Consider the following 25,141-nt stretch of genomic DNA (forward strand, 5'->3'; position numbering starts at 1 on the left):
TTTTTAAAAAAAAGCTGATCTGTTCATTGGGTTAGCTAAGATTCAGCTTGGAGAATGTAAACATGCAATTCATTGTTTATTCCAAGCTGTATCACAGCAATTTCCCCCACTGCTGAGTGAATTTTGAATACAGATTATCTTGTCCCCACTTCCTACAAAGTGTTCTTGGCTGTTTCAAATTGTCAGGAGGATGTGCATTTTCATAGTCTTTCGACAGAGTTGCCAGTAGTTGAACAAATACAGAGAAGGATTGGAATCCAAGGGTTGCGGTGGAAAATCTAACTGGCTTAGAAATGTTTAAAGCATTCATTGGGCTTTTTAAAGACCTTGTTAAAGTGCTCTCATTGAAAGTAAATTTTGAGAGTTTTTTTTTAATAGTTGCTTGGAAAAGAACACTTGCAATTTTGGATTACAAATGCTACCACATTTGCTGTTAGGAGACAGTATTTTAAATATGGAAGTCCGGTCAAAGGGAAGTACATGTTCAGTAATTTTGCAGCCATTGACTGGGACAACGTTGCCATTAGTCTGTCATCCACTTTCAGATTTTTAAAAAGTTGCAACTCCATATTGTCTTAGTCAATAGGCCACAAAAGTAATGTTTCTTCACCTACCAAAACAGTGATCTTTAGCAGCACTTTATTTTCCATTGAAAGTGTAGTATTAGTGGATTTTATTTTCAATTATCTCTTTCATTTTGAATAATATTAGTGATTGTTATGCAATTTCTTATCAAACTGCGTAGATGATACAAGGGTCCCATGGCAATAAAGATGTTAATGTAAAAAAAGATAGGAAGAATATTAATTGAAATCCAGTGATGTAATTTTCAGATCTTGGTATTGAGAACAGAGTGCAGAAGAGAATAAGGGAAGATCAATTACTTTGTTATCTTTTCTCTTGTGGATTAAAAAATGATATTGTAAGTAGTTGGATCAAAAATCTGTGGTGCTTCTCTCCCTGATGATCTGAACACCTTTTGTGCTCGCTTTGAAAAGGAGAATTCAATTGTACCAATAAGAATCCTTGTAGAAGCTGGTGACCATGTGATATCTGCCTCCGTGGCTAACATCAGAGCATCTTTCAAGAGGATGAACTCTCGAATATCAGCGGCAACTCTCCCTCTCACTACTGCAACAACTCTTGCAACTCTTGATGGCGTTCCTGGTAGGGTACTGAATGTCATTGCCAACCAACTAGCTGAAGTGTTTGACAGACATTTTCATATCTCACTGCTGCATTCAGAGGTGCCAAAAAGGGGGCATCAATCAGTTGAAGAGTAGAATGAGCTCCCTCAATGACCATCACCCAGCAACACTCATATCTACTCTAATTAAATGGTTTGAAAAGTCGGCCATACCTAAGAAAGGTCCTGGACTCACTGCTACAATTGTTCCTCAGCAGATGCAGTCTCGCTAGCTAACCACTCAGCCCTGGATCACCAGGACAACAACAATAAGTACCCCAGGCTGTTTTGCATTGATTCTTTTCTTTGGCTTGGCTTCGCGGACGAAGATTTATGGAGGGAGTAAAAAGTCCACGTCAGCTGCAGGCTCGTTTGTGGCTGACCAGTCCGATGCGGGACAGGCAGACACGATTGCAGCGGTTGCAAGGGAAAATTGGTTGGTTGGGGTTGGGTGTTGGGTTTTTCCTCCTTTGCCTTTTGTCAGTGAGGTGGGCTCTGCGGTCTTCTTCAAAGGAGGCTGCTGCCCGCCAAACTGTGAGGCGCCAAGATGCACGGTTTGAGGCGTTATCAGCCCACTGGCGGTGGTCAATGTGGCAGGCACCAAGAGATTTCTTTAGGCAGTCCTTGTACCTTTTCTTTGGTGCACCTCTGTCACGGTGGCCAGTGGAGAGCTCGCCATATAATACGATCTTGGGAAGGCGATGGTCCTCCATTCTGGAGACGTGACCCATCCAGCGCAGCTGGATCTTCAGCAGCGTGGACTCGATGCTGTCGACCTCTGCCATCTCGAGTACCTCGACGTTAGGGGTGTGAGCGCTCCAATGGATGTTGAGGATGGAGCGGAGACAACGCTGGTGGAAGCGTTCTAGGAGCCGTAGGTGGTGCCGGTTTTTAACATCATCGTCCCTCAGTACTGGTCAGCAAACTTCAAAATTTGGGCCTTTTCACCTCCCCTCTGCAACTGGATCCTTGACTTCCTCCTCAAAAATCCACAGTCAGCGCAGATCCTCCTCTTCCTCACTGAGGATCAACACCGGGGCACCTCGAGGCCATGTGCTTTGGCCATGACTTTACTCTCTCTACACCCATCACTGTGTGGATAGGCACAATTTAAATGCCATCTATAAATAAGGTGATGACCCCAGTGTCTGCAGAATCACAGATGGCAATAAGGTGGTGTACAGAAGTGAGATGGATTAGCTGGCTAAGTGGTGCCACCACAACCTTGTACTCACTGTTAGCAAAACCAAAGAATTGATTGTGGGCTTGAGGAAAAGGAAACCAGAAGCACACAAACTAGTCCTTATCGTGGAGAGAGTAAAGAACTTCAAATTTTTATGTGCCAATATCTCTGAAAACCTATCATGTCAATGCAATCTTGAAAAAAGCTTGCCTAAAAATTTGGTGAAAAAGATTGATTATTTGGAAAACCAATCCAGACGGAACAATATAAAGATTATTGGTTTGTGGGAAGGTATGGAGGGACCAGACCCAAGAAAATTTTTTACTGAATGGATTCCGCAGGTGCTGGGTCAAGAACATTTCCCGGAAGGTATAATACTGGAACGTGCTCACAGAGCCTTGCGTAGAAGACCTATTTCAGGTCAAAGTCCAAGACCTGTTTTGGTTCGTTGCTTGAATTATTACGACAGAGAAATAATTTTACGAGTGGCTATTAGAAATGCACAACAGAGAAAGTCACCCTTGATGATTCAAAATAATCAAGTTTTCTTCTATGCAGATTTGAGTCAAGAAGTTATGTTCCAACAACGGGAATTCAATCCTGCTAAAGAGTTGTTGTGGAAGAAAGGTTACAAGGCAACCTTTAGATATCCAGCTGTTTTGAAGGTTTTTCAAGATGGTTGCCAACCAAAGTTCTTTGATTCTCCAAAGGAAGCTATAGCATTTGCTCAAGAGCTGCCAATTACTCAGTTTCAACAGAGACATAGTCCGCCGTGATCTCTAAGGAGACAAGAGATGGAAGAAAAGAGCCGTGCTCCAAGAAGGAATGGTTGTAATGGTGATTCGGCAGTTGGAGCTGATTAAAAGAAGAGTTGTCCTTTTTTTTCTAATGTTTTTTTTTAAAAAAAGGGATATTAAATAATGATGATGTTAGTTTAAGATGAAGTGAGAGTTGGGGGAGAGAACTGGATAGGCACTATTTCCTGAAAGTCATCTGCTACGTGTGAGTTATCTCACTCCCATTTTTTTGGGAGTTACCGCATTGCGCGGTTTAGACGGGAGGGGGTATTTTTAACCTCCTACCCGTTTTTCCTTCTTTTTGTATTATTAGATTAAAGAGTGAAGGGGTTTTTTTATATAAAAAAAAAAGCATAAAGTATTTGATTGTTTAAAAAATCTAAAAATTTATGTGGTTTTTTTGTAAAGTTTATTCAGTAGATAAGGAATATTTGAAATTTAAATGTGAATGGGGTGGATAAATTTTTATGTTTTTTCTTTAACTTTAAGGTGAAAGGAGTGGTAATTCTGGTGTATATTATTTTACTATTTTAGTTATAGAACGAAGGGAATAATGGTGAAAGTTATAAATTGAATTGTACAATTCTTAATGAGGTTTGAATTTTGTTTGGTTTATGCTCCATTTGTTGAAGATATAGATTTCGTTGTAGATGTGTTTTTATTATTTGGATATCTGAATTTTAACGTAATGATTGGGGATATTTAAATGTGGTATTGGAGCTTTTATTGGATAACTATTCAAGAGTAAAAGGGAAAAATGGTGGAAGAGTACTAAAATTGAATTGTACAATGCTTAATGAGGTTTGAATTTTGTTTTAAGATGGTGGTTTATGTGACTAATATGATGATAGATGTGAAGTTAGTTGATATTTGGTGAAGGTTTATCTCTATAGAGAGTTTTTTTTTCATTTTTTTTCTCATGCTACAATTTTTTTTAAGAATTGATTATTGTTTAAGAATTTTTGATAGACAACGTTACTAACTTTACTAATTTTTTTATATTAAGTTTGAGTTAAAAATATGTTTCATCTTAACTCCGTTTGTTAAATATATGCATTTAAGTTTGATTTAAATATGTTTTTTAAGTCTGATATCTTAGTATTAATTAATTTTCTTTTTGTTAGTATTTTAATCGGTTATGTTTTTGTTTTTTTTGTAAGTGGGTTTTTTTTTCTCATATTATTAACTTTATTAATTCTTCACTCTTTATTTTGGGGGAAAGGGGGGGTTGGACTAATTTGAGTTGGGTTATTAATGTGTAATAATTATTGGGGAGGGTATAGTTTATTTAGATTACTGATACTGTATTGTAATTTTATTATTTTATTCTTAATTTTTTTTAATGTAATCCTATATGTTATTCATGTTATAAAATCTTAAATAAAGTTTTAAAAAAAAAGAAAAAAGCTTGCCAGCCACTATATTTCATTAGGAGGAGATTTGGTATGTCACCAAAGTGCCTTGCAAATTTCTTCAGGTGTACCATGGAGAGCATTCTGGCTGGTTGCATCACTGTCTGGACGGTTGTAAATTCAGCCAGTGCCATCATTGGTAAATTTATAAAAGGTGTTGTTGGACCAAGCCACGCAGTTGTAGGTGTAAAATGAGTAGAGCAAGGGCTAAGAACGCAGCCCTGAGGTGCTCCAGTACTGATTTGTGATTGTGGAGATGTTCTTACCAATCCTTAATGATTGTGGAAATCCATGATCCAATTACACAGTTGAATATCAAGTCCCAGGCCTTGGAGTTTGCTGATCAGTTTTGAGGGGATGATCATGTTAAATGCCAAACTAGTTGACATTGAGTATCCTGATTAATCCCGTCCAGGCATTCCAGGGCTTTATGTTGAGCCTGTGAGATGAAAGCCTCAATAGTCCTGTTGCTACAATAGTCATACTGGGACATATCTATGTTGCCACTCAGACAAGCTGACCTGCTTTAACACCAGGCTTTCAAAACAGTTCATCACTGTTGATGCAAGTGCTACTAATTGATAGATGTTAAGGCAGGTTACTGCACTCTTGGGCAGCAGTATGATTGATACCTGTTTGAAATGTATGGGTACCATGCCCTGCTGGAATGAGATGTTGAAGACATTCGTGAAAACATTGGTAAGTTGGTCAGCACAGACCAACTTCCTCTCTGCCATCAGATTTCGGAATGGACAATGAACTTGTAGATACTACCTCACTTTTCTCATTTTGCGACAATTATTTATTCAAATACTGTACTTACAGAACAGTAATTTATAGCAATTTTGCATCTAATGTACATTGTAATGTACAATGTAGAACAACAAATTTTGAGACATACATGACAATAAACCAGATTCTGAAATTTTCAGTTAACTTTTGAGGAATAAATTTCAAGTGTGCTTTTTTAATGTTTTTTTAAAAATAAGTGTGTGCACTTAGTGTTGTTGACCTGTTTATTCTAGCTGAGAACATTGGTTAATTTCTGTTTAAATTCTCATTTGTTTTGGTTAGATTATTTTGGATATTTTTTTAAAAAACAGATCATTTTGTGGAGCAAATGATTTCATTGCAACTTTGAACATGATTTGAACTGATCCAAATGGATTTTATGTCCATTGTAGCATGGAAAACTGAACCCGGTTTCTAAAACAGAAGGGTATGCAAATCAGCTAATGTCAGTACAGTACTATCTTTCAACATAATGAGGGATTTGTTTTTAAAAAAAAACTTGTCGTCTCTGTTTTTGACAGAATGTGAAAAAACTATTGGAGAGAATGATCTGAAAAGTGTGAATTGATGTTGAGTGCTGTACACTGGCAGCATGAGTGAGTTAAAGCCTCAAGCCAGAATGAACTTGTTTTTATAACCTACTAACACTGTAACACTTTTTTTTAGATTTGTGCTTTTCATTTTCAACTGGATGACATACTTTGCATTTTGACTTGTACTCTGCTTCCTAGATTTGTTATACATCTTTACTACATAAATGATTCTGACCTGCTGAGTTACTCCAGCTTTGATTTTTTACTTCAGTCACTGACACCAGACTTTGTGCTTTATTCCTTCCAACATTTTGTCTTGTTACTGCACCACCTTTTCTGAGTTACCTTGTTTGGATAGCATGCATGCAAGACTACATAAGACATGACAATAAACAATTCAATTATTTTAAGTAACTTTGAAATGGCACCATGATAACGTTTAATTTAATATCATTGCCTGTATGAAGATATTGATAAGCATATTTGATGTCAATCTGGAAATAAAATAGTCTTGACTGTGGGCTAAGTTTGAGTTGATGCATTTTCATTTGACATTCAAGCATATTTGTTTAAAACTAATCCATTAAATTAAAGTCATTAAATATATTTAAGAGGGAATTAGAATTAGATATATTTCTTCAGTATAAAGGTATTAAAGGTTACGGAGAGAAGGCGGGGACGGGGTACTGAACTTTAAGATCAGCCATGATCTCGTTGAATGGCGGAGCAGGGTCGAATGACCTACTCTTGCTCCTATCTTCTATGTTTCTATTAGCTGTGCCAGCTATTTGGAAAAGCTATTTATTTCATCCTCTCAACAGCTTTAAATGTTTTTGTGTACCTTGAATCACATTTCTAATGTCACCTATATGCAGCTGTTCTATCTGACAATGAATTCCAGGTTATAATTTAGTATGTCAACAGAGTTAAAAAATAAAAAAATCCTCTTAGTGTATTGCCTTTTAATCTATTTTTTATTCAACACCTGAGTTTAGTAAAGAGTATAGGAAATGCACTGTCTTGTCAAGACTTTTAAGCTCTTCTAAATGATTAATTATTTTCAGAATGGCCTCTGTATACAGTCCTTGGAGAAGTTAGTGCTGACTTTAGCTTCCTAGAATTCGACAGGATGCAATTGGAAGTCTCTGCTTTCGCAGATACTAAATCCATAGTGATTAGCTGTCACAATGTTATGAAATGTGCTTGTGCCACACAGCTTTTACAGTGTCCTCCATAATGTTTAGGACAAGATTTTTTTCCTCCTTTTGCCCCTGTGTTCCAGTTTTGAATTTTAATCAAACAATTTGCATATTATTAAAGTGCACATTTTGGTTTGACCATGTAGAAATTTCAGCACTTTTTAAACCTAGTTTCCCCATTTCACGGCACCATAATGTTTGGGACATTTGATTTCACAGGCATTTGTGATTACTTGGGTATGTTTAGTTGTCTCATTGGTGCAGGTATAAGAGAGCTGGGCTTGCTTCTCAGCTTTGGATCACCTTTGGAGTTTGTAGTCGCAATTTTTCAACATGAGGACCAAAATTTGCCAATGAAAGTCAAAGAAGATATTATGAGGCTGAAAGAACAAGAATAAAACAGCAAGAGATATCACCCAAACTTTAGCATTACCAAAAATCAACTGTTCAGCACGTCATTAAGAAGAACATACTGGTGAGCTCAGTAATCGCAAAAGGACTGGTAGGTTGAAAGGATGACCGCCATTGCAGATGAGAAGAATTCTCAAAATAAAAATCCCCAAATGCTTGTCCGACAGATCAGAAATACTCTTCAGGAGGCAGTTGTTAATGAATGAATCTATGGAAGACTTCATGATCAGAAATACAGAAGCTGTAAGATGTTAATTATAGAAATAGGATGGCAAGAAGTATTCAAAAGTGCCTGCAAAATTCTGGAAAAGGTTTTTGTGGACAAATGAGACCGAGATTAACCTGCATCAGAATGACGATGAGCACAGTGTGGAGGCATACAGGAACTGCCCAAGATCCAAAGCATACCATCTCATCTGTGAAACGTGGTATTGGGGGTGCTATGGCCTGGAACTGTTGTATGGCTGTCACAGATATTGGTGGACTTGATTCATTGATGATGAACCTGCTGATGGCAACAGAAACCAGCAGCATAGAAACCTCTTCTCTGCTCAAGTTCGAGCAAATGCCTTCAAATTCATTGGACAGTACTTAATCCTACAGCAAGACAATGAACTCAAACCTACTGCTAAAGCATCAAAGGAGCTTTTCAAAGCTAAAAACTAGAAAATTCTTGAATGGCCAAGTCGGTCACCTGATCTAAATCCAATTGAGCATGCCTGCCTTATGCTGAAGAGAAAACTTCAGAGGACAAGCCCCTGAAACAAGCAGGAGCTGAAGAAGGCTGTAGTAGAGGCCTGGCAGAGCATCACCAGAGAAGATACTTTGTACCTGGTGATGTCTTTGAATCACAGGCTTTAACCATTCATTACATGCAAGGGATATGCAAAAAGTACTAAATGTGACTACTTTAATATAGATATCACTTCTATGCCCCAAATATTATTATGCTCAGAAATCGGGGGACTATGTATGAAAAGTCCTGTAATTACCACATAGTCAAACCAAAATGTACTTTAAAATCTGGAATGTCTGCTTGAATGCCATATGAATTGTTTGATTACAGATCTAAAACTGTGGACCACAGGGGCAAATAAAAGAAAAAAGGCTTTGTTACAAACATGTGCTCCTCAAGGAAGAATATCCTAAGCATTGTACAGATCATAATTTGAATTTACGACGTTGTATTCATTAATGTGTACATAATTCTGCATTTTTCTGGGATACGTGAGAGATTTTGAGTGTTGTATGCAATTATAAATTATTTTCGTCTCAGGGTATAAAATTCCTTTGGCAATGGGTTGTTTTAATTCCTGATGAAGATATTTTGTTGGGTGTTATTTTCACTTCCATGTCATCCACCTTCGTGAGTTTTACCAGAAATGTCACCAAGATTTGTATTTTTCTCCAGGCAATAATCTGAACAAAATGGCTATTAATTTTACATCAATATGATTTAAAGGATGTGCAAGCTTTATTGATCTTGCACATTGGACAGATTTGAGTTCTGGGGCAACTAGTCTTTGACCATTCTCATTCTTTTATTTAACTTGCGGGCACTTGTCATAAAGTGACATCTCTTTTATCCAGCAGGCTCCCTTCATGTGACATTCTACCATTTTGGTATCAAGAGATTTATATCTGTTCTGAAATGACGAAAAGAAATACTGTGCACAGCTGCAATTCACTTATCATTCAGGCTCTGTTAAAGATTAAAATATTGGCAGGTTATTACATTGAAAGTACCTATTTGGCTGAAGACTAAAATTAACCACATTTTAGTTTCTGTGCAGCCATTTAATTTGTCAACAAATAAAAGTAGGTTGTTTATGGAATGAGAAACCCATATGCTGCATCTTTCAACATCAGGATAGCAGTGCCTTACTGCCATGAAGTTATTTAAGTGTGCTATTTATTACATGATTGGAACTTCAAAAATGGGGAGCTTTGAGGATAAGGTAGAAACTTAAGAGGATGCACATTTCAAAACTAGCATTGTTGCATACAAGATTTATATTATAGCATCCTTTTCTAAGAAGGCTCTTTTTGTCTTTTCAGATAGTGACGCTCTTTAGCAACGTCACAGGATGCGCGAATACAAACTAGTCGTCCTTGGCTCAGGAGGTGTGGGAAAGTCTGCGCTGGTGAGTGTGAATAACAGACCTAAAATAATCCAGAAGTTGCCCTGGTCTTTATTCCAATGCTCAGTGGGAGTATTTGGAAAGTGATAATGTTACTTTTAATCCAGTTGATTTTCTTAATGTGTCTCTCAGCTAAGTTTCTGACTTTACATTCTCAGATTCTATTTCCTTCGTCTCTGATGGTGCCCATCTGCTTGTGTTGACTGATTGGTAGACGAATGCAACTTTATCCCCATTAGACCTGAAAATTTTCACTTTTTAATAGCATAGTGAATTAATAAATGTCTAGTGACCTTTCAGGAAGTGTATTTTAGATAACATTAAAATTATCATTCTTTTTCCCTTGTTTGTCCTCAAATTACTGGTATTTTTGACTGGAAAATATTTTTAACCTTATTTACACTGCACCTTTTTTTTATTTTGAACATGAATTAAGCTTTCCTTTTTTTAAAAAAAAAAAATGGACCTTTCCAACTTCCCCACTAAAGTTGCTTTATTCTATGGTCCATTTCAATTAAATCTGAACTCTTAAACCAAGAACTTGACAAAATTGAATGCTTTCTCAAAGTTGAGGTAAAGCAGTTTTACAAAAGATTTGCAAAATTTGTCATTTCTATCCTTTAGTTCAATACTGACTTAAGCTGTGGCATTCAAAAATGTGTTAACACATCTTGGATCTTGAAACATTTATAAAATTTCCAATATTATGCCATTTTTCCTATCATAATTTATTGTCCTTGTGTTACAATTTGAAAACAAGCCCTTGTTGAATGTGTCCTCCTGCTTTCACCCCATTTTCCTATGTTGGGCCCATACCCTCCCATCAATATAGTTATCAGTGTTTCTTCAAGGAAGCCAACATACCTACTGCTAACACTTTGTCAGATCATTCCATATGCCCTCCACTCTGAGTAAAGAACTGTCCCCTCTCATCCTTTCTAAATCCCACCCTTCGCCTTCTAATTGCACTTTCTTGTCTTAGATCCTCCTAGTCTAAAAATAGACTGTCACTATCTATGCTTCTTGTGATTTTATAGATCTCGAGCAGATCCCCCTCTCAACCTCCTATGCTCAATGAAAACAGTATTTTTAGTCTCTCAATAAGTCAACGTCCCAACACCTGGCAACAAATGGGTGGAACGGTTAGCACAATGCTATTACAGTGCAAGCACCCAGGTTCTAAACTAGCAGGAGTTCTGTAAGGAGTTTGAACATTCTCCTAGTGTCTGAGGGTTTTCCCAGGTGCTCCAGATTCCTCCCACCCATCAAAATGTGCACGGTTCTAGGTTAATTGAGTGGAACAGGCTTGTGGGCTGGAAGGGCCTTTTACAGTGATGTATGTGTAATTTTTAAAAAAATTTGTAGACCTCTTCTGCACTCTTTGCATCTTTATAATATGCTTCCTATAGGTAGGTAACCAATATTGTATAAACTACTAAGTTTTATCTGTTATACACTTGCCCACTTTGACAATTTGTCCTCCAAGGATCTGTTTCTGTCCAATGAGAGCCCATTTGATTTTCATAAAAGTACCCTGTGTGTAAAAACCAGATTCCACTATTTATTCAAAGACTAATGGGATTAAATGAAATTTTCTGACCCTCACTGCATCTGCACTAATTCTCTTCTAAGAACATTGTCTAGTTAGTCAAACGCGGCTATTGATTTTTGTCAAGAGGTTCTCTTTTTCGTGGCTGATTATCCTGCAATTTATCTCTTTTTCCCTTTAGTCTTTCAGGACCAGGGAATAAAACAGTTCTTTGATTATTTCAGTTTCAACTTTCTTTTGTGACCAAGAATGCATCCATGTAACCACTGAATTTGACACTTTCCATCTGTATTGACTAGTTTAACAGGTGAAAACTGGTGCAAATACTCATTTTGGTCACAGCCACATACACTGTGATGTAACTACTTTTGGGTCCTCGTCTTGCCTTGAGGACATTAAAAATAAATAAATAGAATTTTAAAAATTAATAATAAAATTTGATTATAGAGATTTTTGAATTTTCTTGTTAATGACTCATTTGAATGACACTGTATTTCCCCCACCCTTTAAAACTCTCGTCTTCTCTGTAGCGACTACGTACCTTGAGATTAGGCATATGCTAAAGCCGCTAAACGTTTGCAGGAAAATTAAAAATAAAAAAAACCCCAAGGTGGTTCAACGTAGATGAGTCAGTTACTGATATGACACTTTATGGCAGTCTTGAAGGAAGGGAAATGAAGTGTAATATTGAGCATGTCTTAATTCTGCATTTAGGCATGAACTTTATTCTAATTTGGACAGTCTGATAGTGTTCAAAAACGTGGGTGATTTGTTGACCTCTTTCTTTCTTTCTCTCTCATTTGCCTCCCTCCCCAAACTTGCCTAAATTCTCCAGTTTTTTCTATTCCATCTACCATGATTGGGGTTACTGATTAGTACAGTTCCTTTCCTGATCTCTCGGTGATTTGATTGTGGTATCACAGTGATGTCGACAGCTGAATCATTTGTAGCTATTAGCGGTCTCTTCAATTAATTAATTTCATTGTATGCATGTACATTATTAGTGATTTGAGTATTCACAAGCTTTTTTTAAAAGCTTTAATAACTACTTTTCATGTTACTTTATGTACCACACTTTTAGTGTTAATAATCCACTTGCCAGTTCAGTTATTGGAAGAAGGCTTTTTTCTTTTTAAAATATTTTTATTGAGTTTAACATATAAGCATTGACAATTACATATTGAATACAAGTAAGCATGCACAAAAAACCAATAAAAATAAATAGATAAAACTATATTAATAATTGTTTGATACCTCTACAACAGTGGTTCTCAACCATTTTCTTTCCACTCACATACCACTAAGTATTCCCTATGCCATACGTGCTCTGTCACTAGTAAGGGATTGCTTAAAATGGTATGTGAGTGGAAAAAAAACGGTTGAGAACCACTTTTAATCGTACCTCATTGACTCGTCATGTGCACGGTTTCATCACTTCAAAGGAAATGGGCCAATGACAATTTTTCTCAAGCAAAATATTTCAGTAACAATTGGATCTAGAGCAGTGATTCTCAACCTTCCCTCCCCACTCACACACCACCTTAAGCAATCTCTTACTAATCATAGAGCACTTATGGCATAAGAAATACTTAGTGGTATATGAGTGGAAAGAAAAAGGTTGCGAACCACTCCTCTAAAGCATTTAATTGAAATGATCTATTCAACAATGTTAAACCCATTTGTTGAATTAACTTGTATAAAATAAAGGGAGGGAAAAAAACTAAATTTAATCTATCCCCTCCCTTTAATCAAGGTTACCTTTATTGATTAAAAAAAAATTATAATGTGGAACCACTGGTGACCCCAGAGAACAGACAATGAACCACCGGAACATACAATAATTCTTCCAATTATAAAAAAAATTCTAAGAATGGGCCCCAAATTTCACAAATTGAAACTCTCTCTTTAATATTATATTTAATTTTCTCTAAACTTAAATAGAACATAACATCATATAACCACTGTGTATGAGTAGGGGATGAATCATCTTTCCATTTCAATAAAATTGCTTGTTTGGCTATCAGTGTGGCAAAAGTTAAAACTTTTTCCAAACTAAACACATTAATTTTGTTTGATTAGATTCAGTCACTTATTGGGTTATAAATTTATACAAGAGTGAACCTGCCCTCAGAAGGTACTTTTGTAGGTTATTCCAAATTTCTTTTTTAAAATAGTGAAAGAACATTTCCAATATTTAGGAATTAAAATTACAAAAAGTTATAAATTTTTGAAAGTGAATTTCTAGTATTACTTGATAAGATTAAACTATCATTATTGGGTTACATTTATCTGTTACAATGATGAGACATAGCAGTTCAATTAAAATAAATGTTACCTATTTTTTCCAAGCAGTATCCCTTTTCTGCTTGCTGGATTCAGCTATTTTTACTTGTATATGGGGGGGGGGGGGGGTGTGGGGGGGGGTGTGGGTGTTGGTAGAAGAAACCGTGTATAAATAAAGTCCATCTTCAAATGACCATATTAAATGGAGAATTATCACTTCTAGATTTTAGATTGTACTATTTATTAGGGGATTAACTACATAATTTACTTTATTATTACATTTGGATAAGTCAGTGAATCATCCCTCGAGTTGAAATGGAATTGCTGTTCTCCAAAACAAAACCTTCTATGTTGACAATTTTAGGATTTTTTTAAACCATTTTCCTTCTCCAACTTAACACCTGATCAGTTTCTGAGATATAGGTTGAGAATTTGGGCTCCGTTCAGGAAATTCTTTGGAATTGATGGTTTTGCCGCAGCAGCCTCCTTTGAAGAAGACCGCAGAGCCCACCTCACTGACAAAAGGCAAAGGAGGAAAAACCCAACACCCAACCCCAACCAACCAATTTTCCCTTGCAACCGCTGCAATCGTGTCTGCCTGTCCCGCATCGGACTGGTCAGCCACAAACGAGCCTGCAGCTGACGTGGACTTTTTACCCCCTCCATAAATCTTCGTCCGCGAAGCCAAGCCAAAGAAAAGAAAATACCTATTATAGATAACCATCTTTTTCAACTGTTTCAAGGAATGGCATAGAATAAGTATGCAAAGTTTTAATTATCTCTTAATTGTTTGAAAGAGGCAAAATTATCTAAAATCAGCTAAATTGAATCTTTCCAATAGAACATTTTTTTTCCGATATTTACAAATTAGACATTTACAAATTAGACATTTTGTTCAGTCTAAGCTTTCAGATTTTCCATGAATTTTGAACACTAATAGTCTTGATCTGTTTTTTTAATGTATGGTTTTATTTTCAGGGTGGATTAAACATATTTAAATCCAATAAATTATTATAAATTTGATTCTTGTGTCTGGGATCAAGAGTGAATGAACTTAACATTTTCATCTTGATTAATGATTCCTCATTTTGTGGAAGAACACAGCTTATTATAATTGAAGATGGTACACAGAACTTGCATATCCAAACTTAAATTGTCTAGTTTTTAATGCAGATATTAATCAATTATGTGAGAAATGTAAAAAATTTTTGAAGCTTCTCTGATCCATGTGTTTTGGGAGTGTCCAAATTTAGGGAGATTCTGGAAAGACATTTTCCAAACTTTATCAATGATTCTTAAGATGAATTTGGAACCTTGTCCGTTAATTGCTTCAGTTGGTTTTTCTCGTGATTCAGATAAATTTGTATCGGCATCTCCGAAACAAGACTTTAAACAAAACTACCCAAAACAGTTTTTGTTTTCAATCATAATAATAATTGTATATCAAAATGTAACTCCTTGGATAAATAATACCTTTTGAGTAGTCAGTGGATACAAAATGTTGCAAATACAATCTGAAAATATTAGTTGTGCTAAAAGTCCTAAATGTAATTAGTGGCACAGTTTAAGGCATGGCTTTGGCTTTAAATGTTACTCATTTTAGTCTTAAAAGAAACACCAAGATGAGTTTCATTTGATTGGAATAATAAATGCTGTTTTCATAAAGTGTATCACCATATCTTTCAAATTGCTGAATGGGTATCATCTGAAACGCTCGAGCCTTGCCTCTGAGTAATATTTGAGCATTAATCTCTTCCTGCATTACATTTCTCTGTCAACTTTACGGATCAAATAGGCTGTTGATATTTTTTGACCAATAATTATACGTAGTTGGCAGCAACGGTGAAGGTGGTTACATTTTTGTGTTTCAATTAGCAAGGGTTTATTGTATTGTATATGTTGAACGTTTAATGCATTTGGAGGGGCGTGGGAAGGAGGGAGGGAAGGAAGGGGGGAAGGCAAAAAAAATGACAAGTATATTCAAGAGGGAAACGTTTGTGTGCATTTTGGTTAATATGGTTCATTGTGTGAAAAATAAAAGAATTTAAAAAAAAAAAAAAAAAATAGGAAGGGATACTGTGACAACCTAACTTTTGGATTTTGAATTCTCATGAACATGAAGTTTGGAAAATCATTGCTCCATTGTTGATCTTTTCCCACTGATTGATATAAACATCTGTTCTCCACGTCTTTCTCACAACTCCTGCTGCCCTTTGGCCCCACAAATGCGGATTCTGAAATATAATTGAGAGGTGAAATGTAAAAGGGATTTTAAAATGAGAGCAAATTGCCACTGTATTTAACTAAGTATTGGGGAAATTGGCAGAGTTCAAATATGGAGGTGGGGTTTGGATGAGCAAGTCAAGCCACCCATTTTAGCTTTTGGATTGGAAAAGCAAAAAATAACAAATTAGATGAGGTGAGAACATCTGGCAGCATACCAGAGAGATAATGGGTGAGGCCTTGAACATGGTAATACTGCATTGCTTGAAAGTCATCTCAAGTCAAATATGATAAAGTTGCAAATTGCTTGGTTAAATTTAATAGGATTAGGCAAGAACTATTGATTTCAAATAGTCTGTAATAAAAGATATATTATGAATTTTTCTTCATTCTATTCCAAGAAACAAGAATTTTTTTTTGTCCCAGATTTCAGTATTTGCAATTTTAGAGTTTGTAAAATGAAGCCTAATTGCCTTTTGTCATCTCATTCCTCCACCCGCTGCCTGTCTATGCCCCTTAAAAACCACAAGGTGTTGTTTTCAAAATTGAAATAAGTTGCCATTGAATCTTAGCTGAAAAAACATTCATAGTTGGTGTATTTGAATTTGCTGTGTCACATTAACAGCTGGTGGGATGTCTGTTTCCAAACATGAAGATATCAGCACTTCTTTCCTAATTAGTACATTGTTTAATTTGCTAAATTTTAATGTGCAGCTATCTGGAGCACTAGATGTTGAGATTCTTTTGGCAGTGATAATCCAAGACTTGAATTTTTTTATGGGGGGGGGGAGAAAGTGAGGTAAAAGTGGGTATTCTGTCAGGTACAACTTGAGCAAAATTTCATTACCACCTAGGAAAACAGGGTGCTGTAGATTTCTGTGAGGGGGCGCTGGACAAAGTGGCGACTCTGCCTGCCTTACAGTAGACAAAGTTAAAGAATTTCACGAGGTCAATAATGGAACCTTTACCTTTTATCTATCTTTAGGTGCAAGTGAACATGACAGTCTTGAAATATTTGCACAAATATGGAAGCTTTGTTTTGAAGTGGGAGGATTATCTCTATCAACATAACATTGTATCAAGCTGGTTTTCCACTCAGAACATAAAATTTTTATCAAAAAGCAAAAATAACATGGGCCTACTGTGACCTCGAAAAAGCCAGTCTGTACAGCTCCTGCATTGTTTTTTAACATTGTCAACTTCATTATAATTGACCTGCGTCCATAAAACATTTTGATTTATTACAATAATTCTGCTCAAAACTGTTTATTGTATATTGATTCAAAAATCAATGTCGTCGTCGTCTTCTGCACAAATGTTGCTTGGTCTAGTGTTACAAATAATATTGCATTTTATTTAAAATGTATTCTAACCATGAATAATTTTTGAGACCATTAGAATTTCTTGAATAATTTGACTAATATTTGCCATTAGTCATTTGTGGTTTAGATGTTTTGAATTGGGAAACCCTAAGACAATGCTGCCCATGTACAATGAATCAAATCTGAAAAAAATTATATAGCAAACTTCATACTTTGAAGCTTGTAGCCATTAGTGCAGATTAAAGACTTTCACCATTATTTATATATTTTGCATTTATAAATTTTGGAGTTTGCTATGATTAACATGACAAAACATCTGGAAGCTACATGAGCTCTTCATATTTTGTCTTTTTCATATTTTTGATGTTCCTTTTGCATTTTGTAATGCTTCTATTCATTGTGGTGCTGCATGCATTTTAATTTTTTGCTCCAAACATTTATTCCTCCCTTTTACAGAAATGGGCATTACTTCGGCTGACATTAAATAATTTTTAACTAGAGAAGCTCAAGTACTACAGATTCTAGAATCTTGAAAATTTGTAGGAACCCAGCAGTATCATCTATAGAGGCAAATGGCCAAACACCACCATTTCTGGTTGGGACCTTTTCTCAAGTCCAAAATGGAAAGGGCAAATGGTAACCTGAAACTTCCTATGCATGTGTACCTGTCTGTCCTCTTCCTCCACTGGCAGGGTGAGGCCATACAAACTTAGAATAACATTCCAACTAGATAACCTCAAACCCAACAACATAAAACATTGATTTTCTTTTCAGTTTCTGGTAATCCTTGGTTCAGTTCCATTGTTTCCATCTCAATTAACTTGCTCCTAATTTGAGCCTTTGACCCCTTTGTTTCTTCACCTCTCCCGCCTTCATTTGTCCAGTGTCTTGGGCTTTTCCTGTACTTGCTCATACCTTTTCCATTCTGATCATGAGAGCGTTCCAACCTGTAATGTTGACTATCCATTTTTCTCCATCGATGGTGCCTGATATGCTGAATCCTTCCAGCTTCTTGCACAACTATTGTTGTATTTGGTTTATTTATTCATATTAAGCATTTATTTTCCTCTTTCAGACTGTACAGTTTGTTCAGGGAATATTTGTTGAAAAATATGACCCAACAATAGAAGATTCCTACAGAAAGGTGAGATTTAATTGTATATGGTTGGAGGTGGGATTGAGAATTGTGTGTATGTGATCCTGCTCTATCGATAGCATTAACCAATCTTATTTTTAATAGTAGTTTATTCAGCAAAGCATTTCATGATGTTTTAAGTGTCGTCAAATAAAAAAAAAATTGACAATTATGTTAGTGTAGGTTTTATTTGTTGAATGTCATGAGAATGGGTATGAAAATTTAAAACAATTAGAATTTGCTGAGTAATCTGTGATTTGGATTTGATGAATTGTATAAACCCCAGGGCAGTGCTTGTTTCCAATCAGCAGAATGTTGCCTGTGATACAGCATTTCCATAATGGGGAGAGGCAAGTTATGTATGCTTCCATAGAGGTGTTGTGCCACATTTCAGTTATAGGTCGTGCCTCAAATTTGTACCCTGAAGGGTAAACTGAGCTACATTCCTATTTTAATTGCAAAGACCACTCAAAAGCACTTGCACTTCGCACAATGTACTGCCCATCATGAAAAAATGGTCTCCGTCAGACTTGCAGCTTTCTTTCCCTGGGACTCCAAGACTTGGGGATTCCTCTTTATGTATGTTCTTAAGCTGTTCTAGATTTTGGAAAGGAATTAAATCCTGTTTCCAAAACTTGTCTCCCTTCTATTCTGCAAATAGACTACCACCTGGCTACTCTTGTCAAGATGCTTTTAAAACTAATTGTCCCTGCCACTTTCACCTCTGGAAACTTTGTGGGTATGTGACGCACTGAAAAATTTGCCCCGCAAGTCTCCTTTCAAATATTTTCTCACCTTTAATTTTACACTCCTTTGTGGAGGGATAAAAATCAACCTACAGGCCATTTCAGATAGGCCAAAATTCGGGACGTAAAGGCAGAGAAACTCCGCCAAAGAGCATAATGACCTACCTCTGAATATGCGGAGGCGGTCTCCGTGCCGCATAATCCAACCCCTCTCTGAGAGGGATAATCTCCGGAGTGCAGCCCTCTGCTGATCGATCTGACTTGGCAGTTGCACTAGGTGGCTGTTTGGGGGTGGGCTGATGATGCCATCAGCCTGTGACCCATCTCCCCACTCACCCCTCTCCCTCCAAGTCCGGGGTAGTAGGGACTGTCAGTGCGGGTTGGGACAGCCATACCGGGCTGCTTCAGCCTTCAGGGCGGCACAAAACGTGGAAGAGCAATGGCCGTCTTCCCTACCCATAATCCCCCATGCAGCTGGAACTGTTCTGTGAACCACAGTGGTTTCAGCTGCATGGAGGATTATGGGTAGGGAAGATGGCCATTGCTCTGACATGTATTGATGACGGGTGGTGCTGCAGCGTCAGTTGGCCCACCTCCACAGGGATCCAGAGGGTGCTATGAGCCATCTCTCCTTTGAAAGGGATGCTGGAGCAGCCTTTTTGGGCTGCAGTCTGAATGGTAAGTTCCAGAGTTTTGATCCTCTCTGTAGCTAGTCTCCAGGCAGAGGCCCGAACTGAAATGGCCTTATGACTCTCATTTTCTAAACCTAGAGAATATAATGTCACCCTTCAATGAGAATAATCCCACACTACCCAATCTCTCAGTAGTTTTATTCATAATCTGGATTGATCTCTGATCTGATGCATTGCAGCTACCATACCACACTAACATGCAACTTCCTTAGGAACGGTAGGTTCTGTTGCATTTTGTCAAACGAGGTGTTGTAGGTGCAGGATAGGTTGTCATTTAAATAGATGCCAAGGAGCTTTTGCTTCCTGCTCTCTATATTGGAGCTATTAATATGTATTGTGGAGTGTCCATTTCCCCTAAAGTCCATAATACTCTCCTTTGTCTTGTCCATATTGAGACTCTGGCTGTGGCTTTTGCACCACGGTACAAAGCTTTCAACCTCCAGTCTGTAAGCCAACTGATCATTGTTTGCTAATAAGGCCAACAGCCATTGCGTCATCAGCAAACAATGACGCTGTGGAGCTGAACCTGGTCGTATGGTCGTAAGTTGAGCATGCAGCCCTGAGGGGTGCCCGTCCTGAGTGTGTTGGAGCTTGAGCTTTTTCTGCCAACACGGACAGTCTGTCTTTCGATCAAGAAGTCCAGAATCCAGTTGCAGAGGGGTACGGAGTCCCAATGAGGACAACAGCCTCCGGAGTATGATTTGAATGCCAAGGTGAAGTTGGTAAATAGCCTGGCATATGAAGCAGCGTACTCTAGATAGGTCAGAACAGAGTGGAGGGTTAGTTTTTGCACTGTCTGTGGATCAGTTTGAACGATAGGCTGTTGCTGGTAGGTGTGCTTTGATGTGCTCCATTACCGGTCACTCAAAGCACTTCATGACTGTGGAGGTCAATGCCACTGCATGGTAGTCATTTAGTCTACTTACTTTTGCTCTCTTGGACACTGGGATGATGGTGGCTGCCTTGAATCCTGTGAGGACAATGGACCGCCAGAGCAAGATATTGAAGATGTCCATTACGACCTCGGTCAGCTGGTCTGCACGGTTCCTTGGCACCCAACCAGGTGCCTTATCTGGTCCTGTTCCCTTGTGTGGGTTCACCCTGGACTGGATCCTCCTCACCTCCGCTGCGGCTATGCAGGGTGCCTGTTCCTCAGTGGAGGGGTGGGGGCTTTGTTTGGTGTCATGTTGTTTTCAGCATCAAACTGCTTGGATATTCAATCTGTCCAGAGGGAGGCATCCATTCCGGCAATGTGCTGGTGAATATTGGATCACTCCCATGGTGTGTTGACCAAAATTATGTGCATTGCTCAAAGAATAGCTGCAACATAATGTCCCAACTCTTGAAGTCAATATGCAAAAGTTCCTCTATTTGTATTTTTCCTCCAATCATAGCATCTGCAGACTTTCATGCTTCAATCCACTCAAAATGCCAACCTTTGAAGACCGAGCAGACCAAATGTCGCTTTCCCTATCCTATTCGCATATTTTTCGGAAGCTATTAACTTGTACCCCAAGATCCCACTTTACATAAATGCTTCGAAGGCCCTGCTGTTTATCATAAATGTTCAAGCAGTATTAAATTATCCAAATTGATTAGGTTTCATATTTATTGTCAGAGTACATGCATGGCCACCCTGAGATTCTTCAGGTGAGGTAGAATTGCCACTTTTGGGTAGTGCCAAAAAAGACTAAACACCATACACATGCAAACCAATATAGAAATGTAAGCAAACTGTTGAATATTGGGGGGAGAAACAAATTGCAAAAGTAAGTCCTAAAATGACGTTTTTGCTGAGGAATTTGATGCTGGAGGGGTGGCAACTGTCCCTGGACCTGGTGGTGTGAGACTTGAGGCACTTGTACCTCTTTCCTGATGGTAGCAGCGAGACCAGTGCTTGGGTGGCTTGGATCTTTGATTGCTGCTCCGACAGCAGTGTTCCCTGTAGATCTTCTTGATGGTGGCAAAGGTTTTGCCTGTGATGTACTGGGCTGTGTCCACTACCTTTTGGAGGGCTTTATGCTCAGGGGTATTGATGTCCCTAAACCAAACCATGATGCAGCCAGTCAGCACACTTTCCACCACAGATCTGTAGAAATTTGCCAGGGTTTCTAATGTCATACCAAACTTCAAACTCCTGAGGAAGTAGAGGCACTAATATACTTCATGATCCTGTTAGTGTGTTGGGTCCAGGGAAGATCCTCTGAGATGGTGACTCCCAATAATTTGCTCACCCTCTCCACCTCTTATCCCCCACTTATCACTGGATCGTACACCTCTGGGTTTTCCCTTCCTGAAGTCAACAATAAACTTCTTGGTTTTGGTGACATTGAGTGTGAGGTTGTTGGTGCACTATTCAGCCAAGTTTACAATCTTCCTCCTGTTTGCTGACTCATTGCCCCTTTTTGTACAACCCACTACCATGGTATTGTCAGTAAATTTGAGGATGGTGTTGTACTGTATGGTACCTCAGACTTTCCAGCTAAGCTATAGCCCCTTTCATACTTGCAAGTGATCCAGGGAATTAACTGCCAATCGTCCTTTAAAGTGTCGAGTGTGAAAGCAAATTAGCTTAACACTGGCCTCAGATGTCGGGGATTGAAGACCTCGACCCCTATTACAATCCCTGCTGTCTGCAGATGCCGGCATTGCAATCAGGGAAGTGTGAAATGGGTAATTGCATTGTGGGATAGAAATGACCCAAGTTTTTGCATGAGTGCAGGAACATGAAGGGTAAAAAAGATTAAAATGAAGATATAAACTTTGCTGTGGGGAAGAGAGGCAATAAATGGCAATTTTTCAACAGTGTGGGAAAATTGGTAACGTTAAAGTGCACCGCTTATAAAGACCATGGGGGGGGGGGAGGGGGGAGCAATGGCAGACCTGACTTCCCAGAATGCCATGCAGCAGATAAATCCTTCCATGAATTCTCTGTGCATGCAGCCAGGCATACAGCCTTTTCTCTGCTGTGTCACTTTTTCCACATGGTATTTATAAATTGTATGCAATAATGCTACCAACTTTACCGCACTTTTGAAATTGAAAGCGCTGCAACCTTTCCCACACTATATAAATTGAACACTATAAGTGCTACCAACTTTCCCCACCCTGTTTAAAAATTATCTGCTATTGCTATTTATTGCTAGCACTTACCCACAGTCCCTTTATGAAGGTTTACCTAGGTTGGCACAACAATAACAATGCTGTAGGTAAAGCTTAATTAGTTGTAATTAAGCATGATTCATTTTCAAATACAACAGGATTTGAAGCAGGTCCACCATCACTCAATCCATCATGGTGTCACCTGTAGAAGGTAGAACAGTCCTAACCCCGGGGATGGCTCCTTGCAAGTGTGAAAGCGTTCACTGTTCCAGTTAGGAGTGGTCAAGAGTGAAAAGCCAAACCCCCATTCCTATCCTGGGACACTGAACAGCCAATTTAGTGGGATCCAAGTGTGAAGAGGGGTTTAAAAACTGAATTTACCTGAGCACTCGTTGGGTTTGAGCAAGCGGAATGTGGCAAATTGCAGTTGTTGCAAGACTTGATCTAATATTTTCCATCCCACTGACCTTTTTCATGAAATTTTGCAACACTCAAGAAATTTGTTCCAAATTATTTGTACCTGTGGTCCCAGCCCTTCATCCACCGCCAATTGTTATATTAGCCTTACCTTGTGGCTTCCTCTTCAATTTTCAGGAAACTAAGCATTCTTGCAAAATAGTTTTGCTGGAATATGGAGAAAACAAAAAAAATATCCTACTTTAGCAAAAGTTATCTCTCCCTGTTGATCGTGATCTTTAAAACTTGCCGATTGGAGCAGGTATCCTGTGGAATTATTTAATTTGAGGGCGTTCTGATTGATACAAGTAAAGATTGCTTCCAATTTTAAACCATTATTGCAGTTGATCACTGCAGATTTTCTTTGCCTTGATTACGGTACCACTAGAATCAGCAAATGTGAGTGAGCAAGTCAGACTGCTGTTTCCACAATAGACCATAACTTCCTGAGTGAAGGGTTTGTAAAGCAACAGGTGGTTGCCAGTATTTTTCAGTTGCTTTGAAGAGATGTGATCAAGATGCAGCTGAATTGGTCGTACTCGCTGAATTTCTTTTTAAAAAGAAATGCAGTGGGAATTTTGGATTCTCCACACACGATCAGCTTTTATGATATTAAGCTCATGATTTTCTGAATAATTTCAAAACCAATTTCAAATGGAATTTTTCCTCAGTTGAAACTGATATTCAAGTAAATCCCATTGACTGCTTCCCAGTTTGAGCTGTCATTGAGCAATGTGCCAATCAAGTCCATTAAATTTAATGCTGCAAAAATGAAACTGGTTTAAATGTTTGTATTTGGTCCAGAGGTAAAATACTGCATGTTCTTGAAGTCTGAAATAAAAATAATCTAGTCAAGTAGCATTAGTGAATTAATTTGTTACTCATACCAATAGCCTTTCAGTCAAAATTGATTTTAATCAATGCTGACATTAGTTCAACCAAGAAGTTTCCACAGAACATATCTGAAGATTATGATCAAAGATTATTCCAGAACAAAAGTTGATACCATCGGACCCTCCAGTATTAAAACACTTGCCATACTTTTGTAACTATTTATAAATGTGCATTCAGCAGTAAATTGGGAGAATTTTCTGGGATGCCTATTTGGAAACATAGCAATAAAATGTCACAATTTACAACAGTGGATACTCAGTTTCTCATTTAAGGTCATATTAACACAGTCCAAAGCTTTGTACAAGCTTAATGGCCAACAAAAACGTTCTTCTGTTCTCCCGTGCCATATTAATTTATTAGTTTTACATTAAATAATAAATTAGTGCTCCAGGAAATCAAGTGTGTATATTTTAAAGGAAGTGCTATTTTAAAGGAAGTATGTTGTATCTCCTTATGGCTCAGTAAACAGGGACTGTTTAATTATTTAAAAAAATGAAGATGCAAGTAGCTTTCATCACCAACAGACCATTATTTGTGAACTGTGAGGTTGGCCGACACAACTTAAATAGTGACACTGAGCTTTGGCAGAATCTTTGGCACAATGGTGCTTTCTTTGATATTGGCCCAAATAGTGGCCTCCTGTTGTGCACTTTCTGGACTTGATCTTATTGTGAGAGGATTTAATCTTAAATCCAAGTTCAAAATTTCCTTCATGGCTTTCATTCAGTTCTAAGGCCTACTTACTACAACATTGGTAATCAAAGCGGACAAAATCTTGAAATTATACAGTATTATTCAGCATTAAAATCACAAGCCACCTTTACTATACTGGGGTCCATAAAAATTGGATAACTCTGGAAGATTGTTGTTGGTCAGTTACATTTCAGAGCTAAATTATTAAGCATGAATATTGAGGCATTATGAGAAAACAACTAAATGGAGTTGATGTGTAATTCAGTGTTCTTGAGACTCTGGTCAGTAATAAATGTCCACATTTGAGAAAAAAATTGGTTATGAAATGCATTAAAACATGTAAAAATGTAGTTGAATATGGAAGTTTTAATTCTGATGTATTCTCTTCACAG

The 25,141-nt window shown here is 37.7% G+C and overlaps 1 protein-coding gene across 4 annotated transcripts in view; it reads left to right on the forward strand.

Moving 5' to 3' along the window:
* rap1aa (RAP1A, member of RAS oncogene family a) overlaps positions 1–25,141 on the forward strand; it is a 94,772-nt gene that overhangs the window by 48,974 nt on the left and 20,657 nt on the right. For all 4 annotated transcript variants that reach the window (XM_069941948.1, XM_069941951.1, XM_069941950.1 and 1 more), the window contains exons 2-3: positions 9,572–9,657; positions 18,107–18,175. In XM_069941948.1, coding sequence (XP_069798049.1) covers positions 9,601–9,657; positions 18,107–18,175 — 126 coding nt within the window. In that variant the 5' untranslated portion in view covers positions 9,572–9,600. The remainder of the gene's footprint in view (positions 1–9,571; positions 9,658–18,106; positions 18,176–25,141) is intronic.

Source organism: Narcine bancroftii, chromosome 5 (genome assembly GCF_036971445.1).
Source record: "Narcine bancroftii isolate sNarBan1 chromosome 5, sNarBan1.hap1, whole genome shotgun sequence".
Lineage (NCBI taxonomy): Eukaryota > Metazoa > Chordata > Chondrichthyes > Torpediniformes > Narcinidae > Narcine > Narcine bancroftii.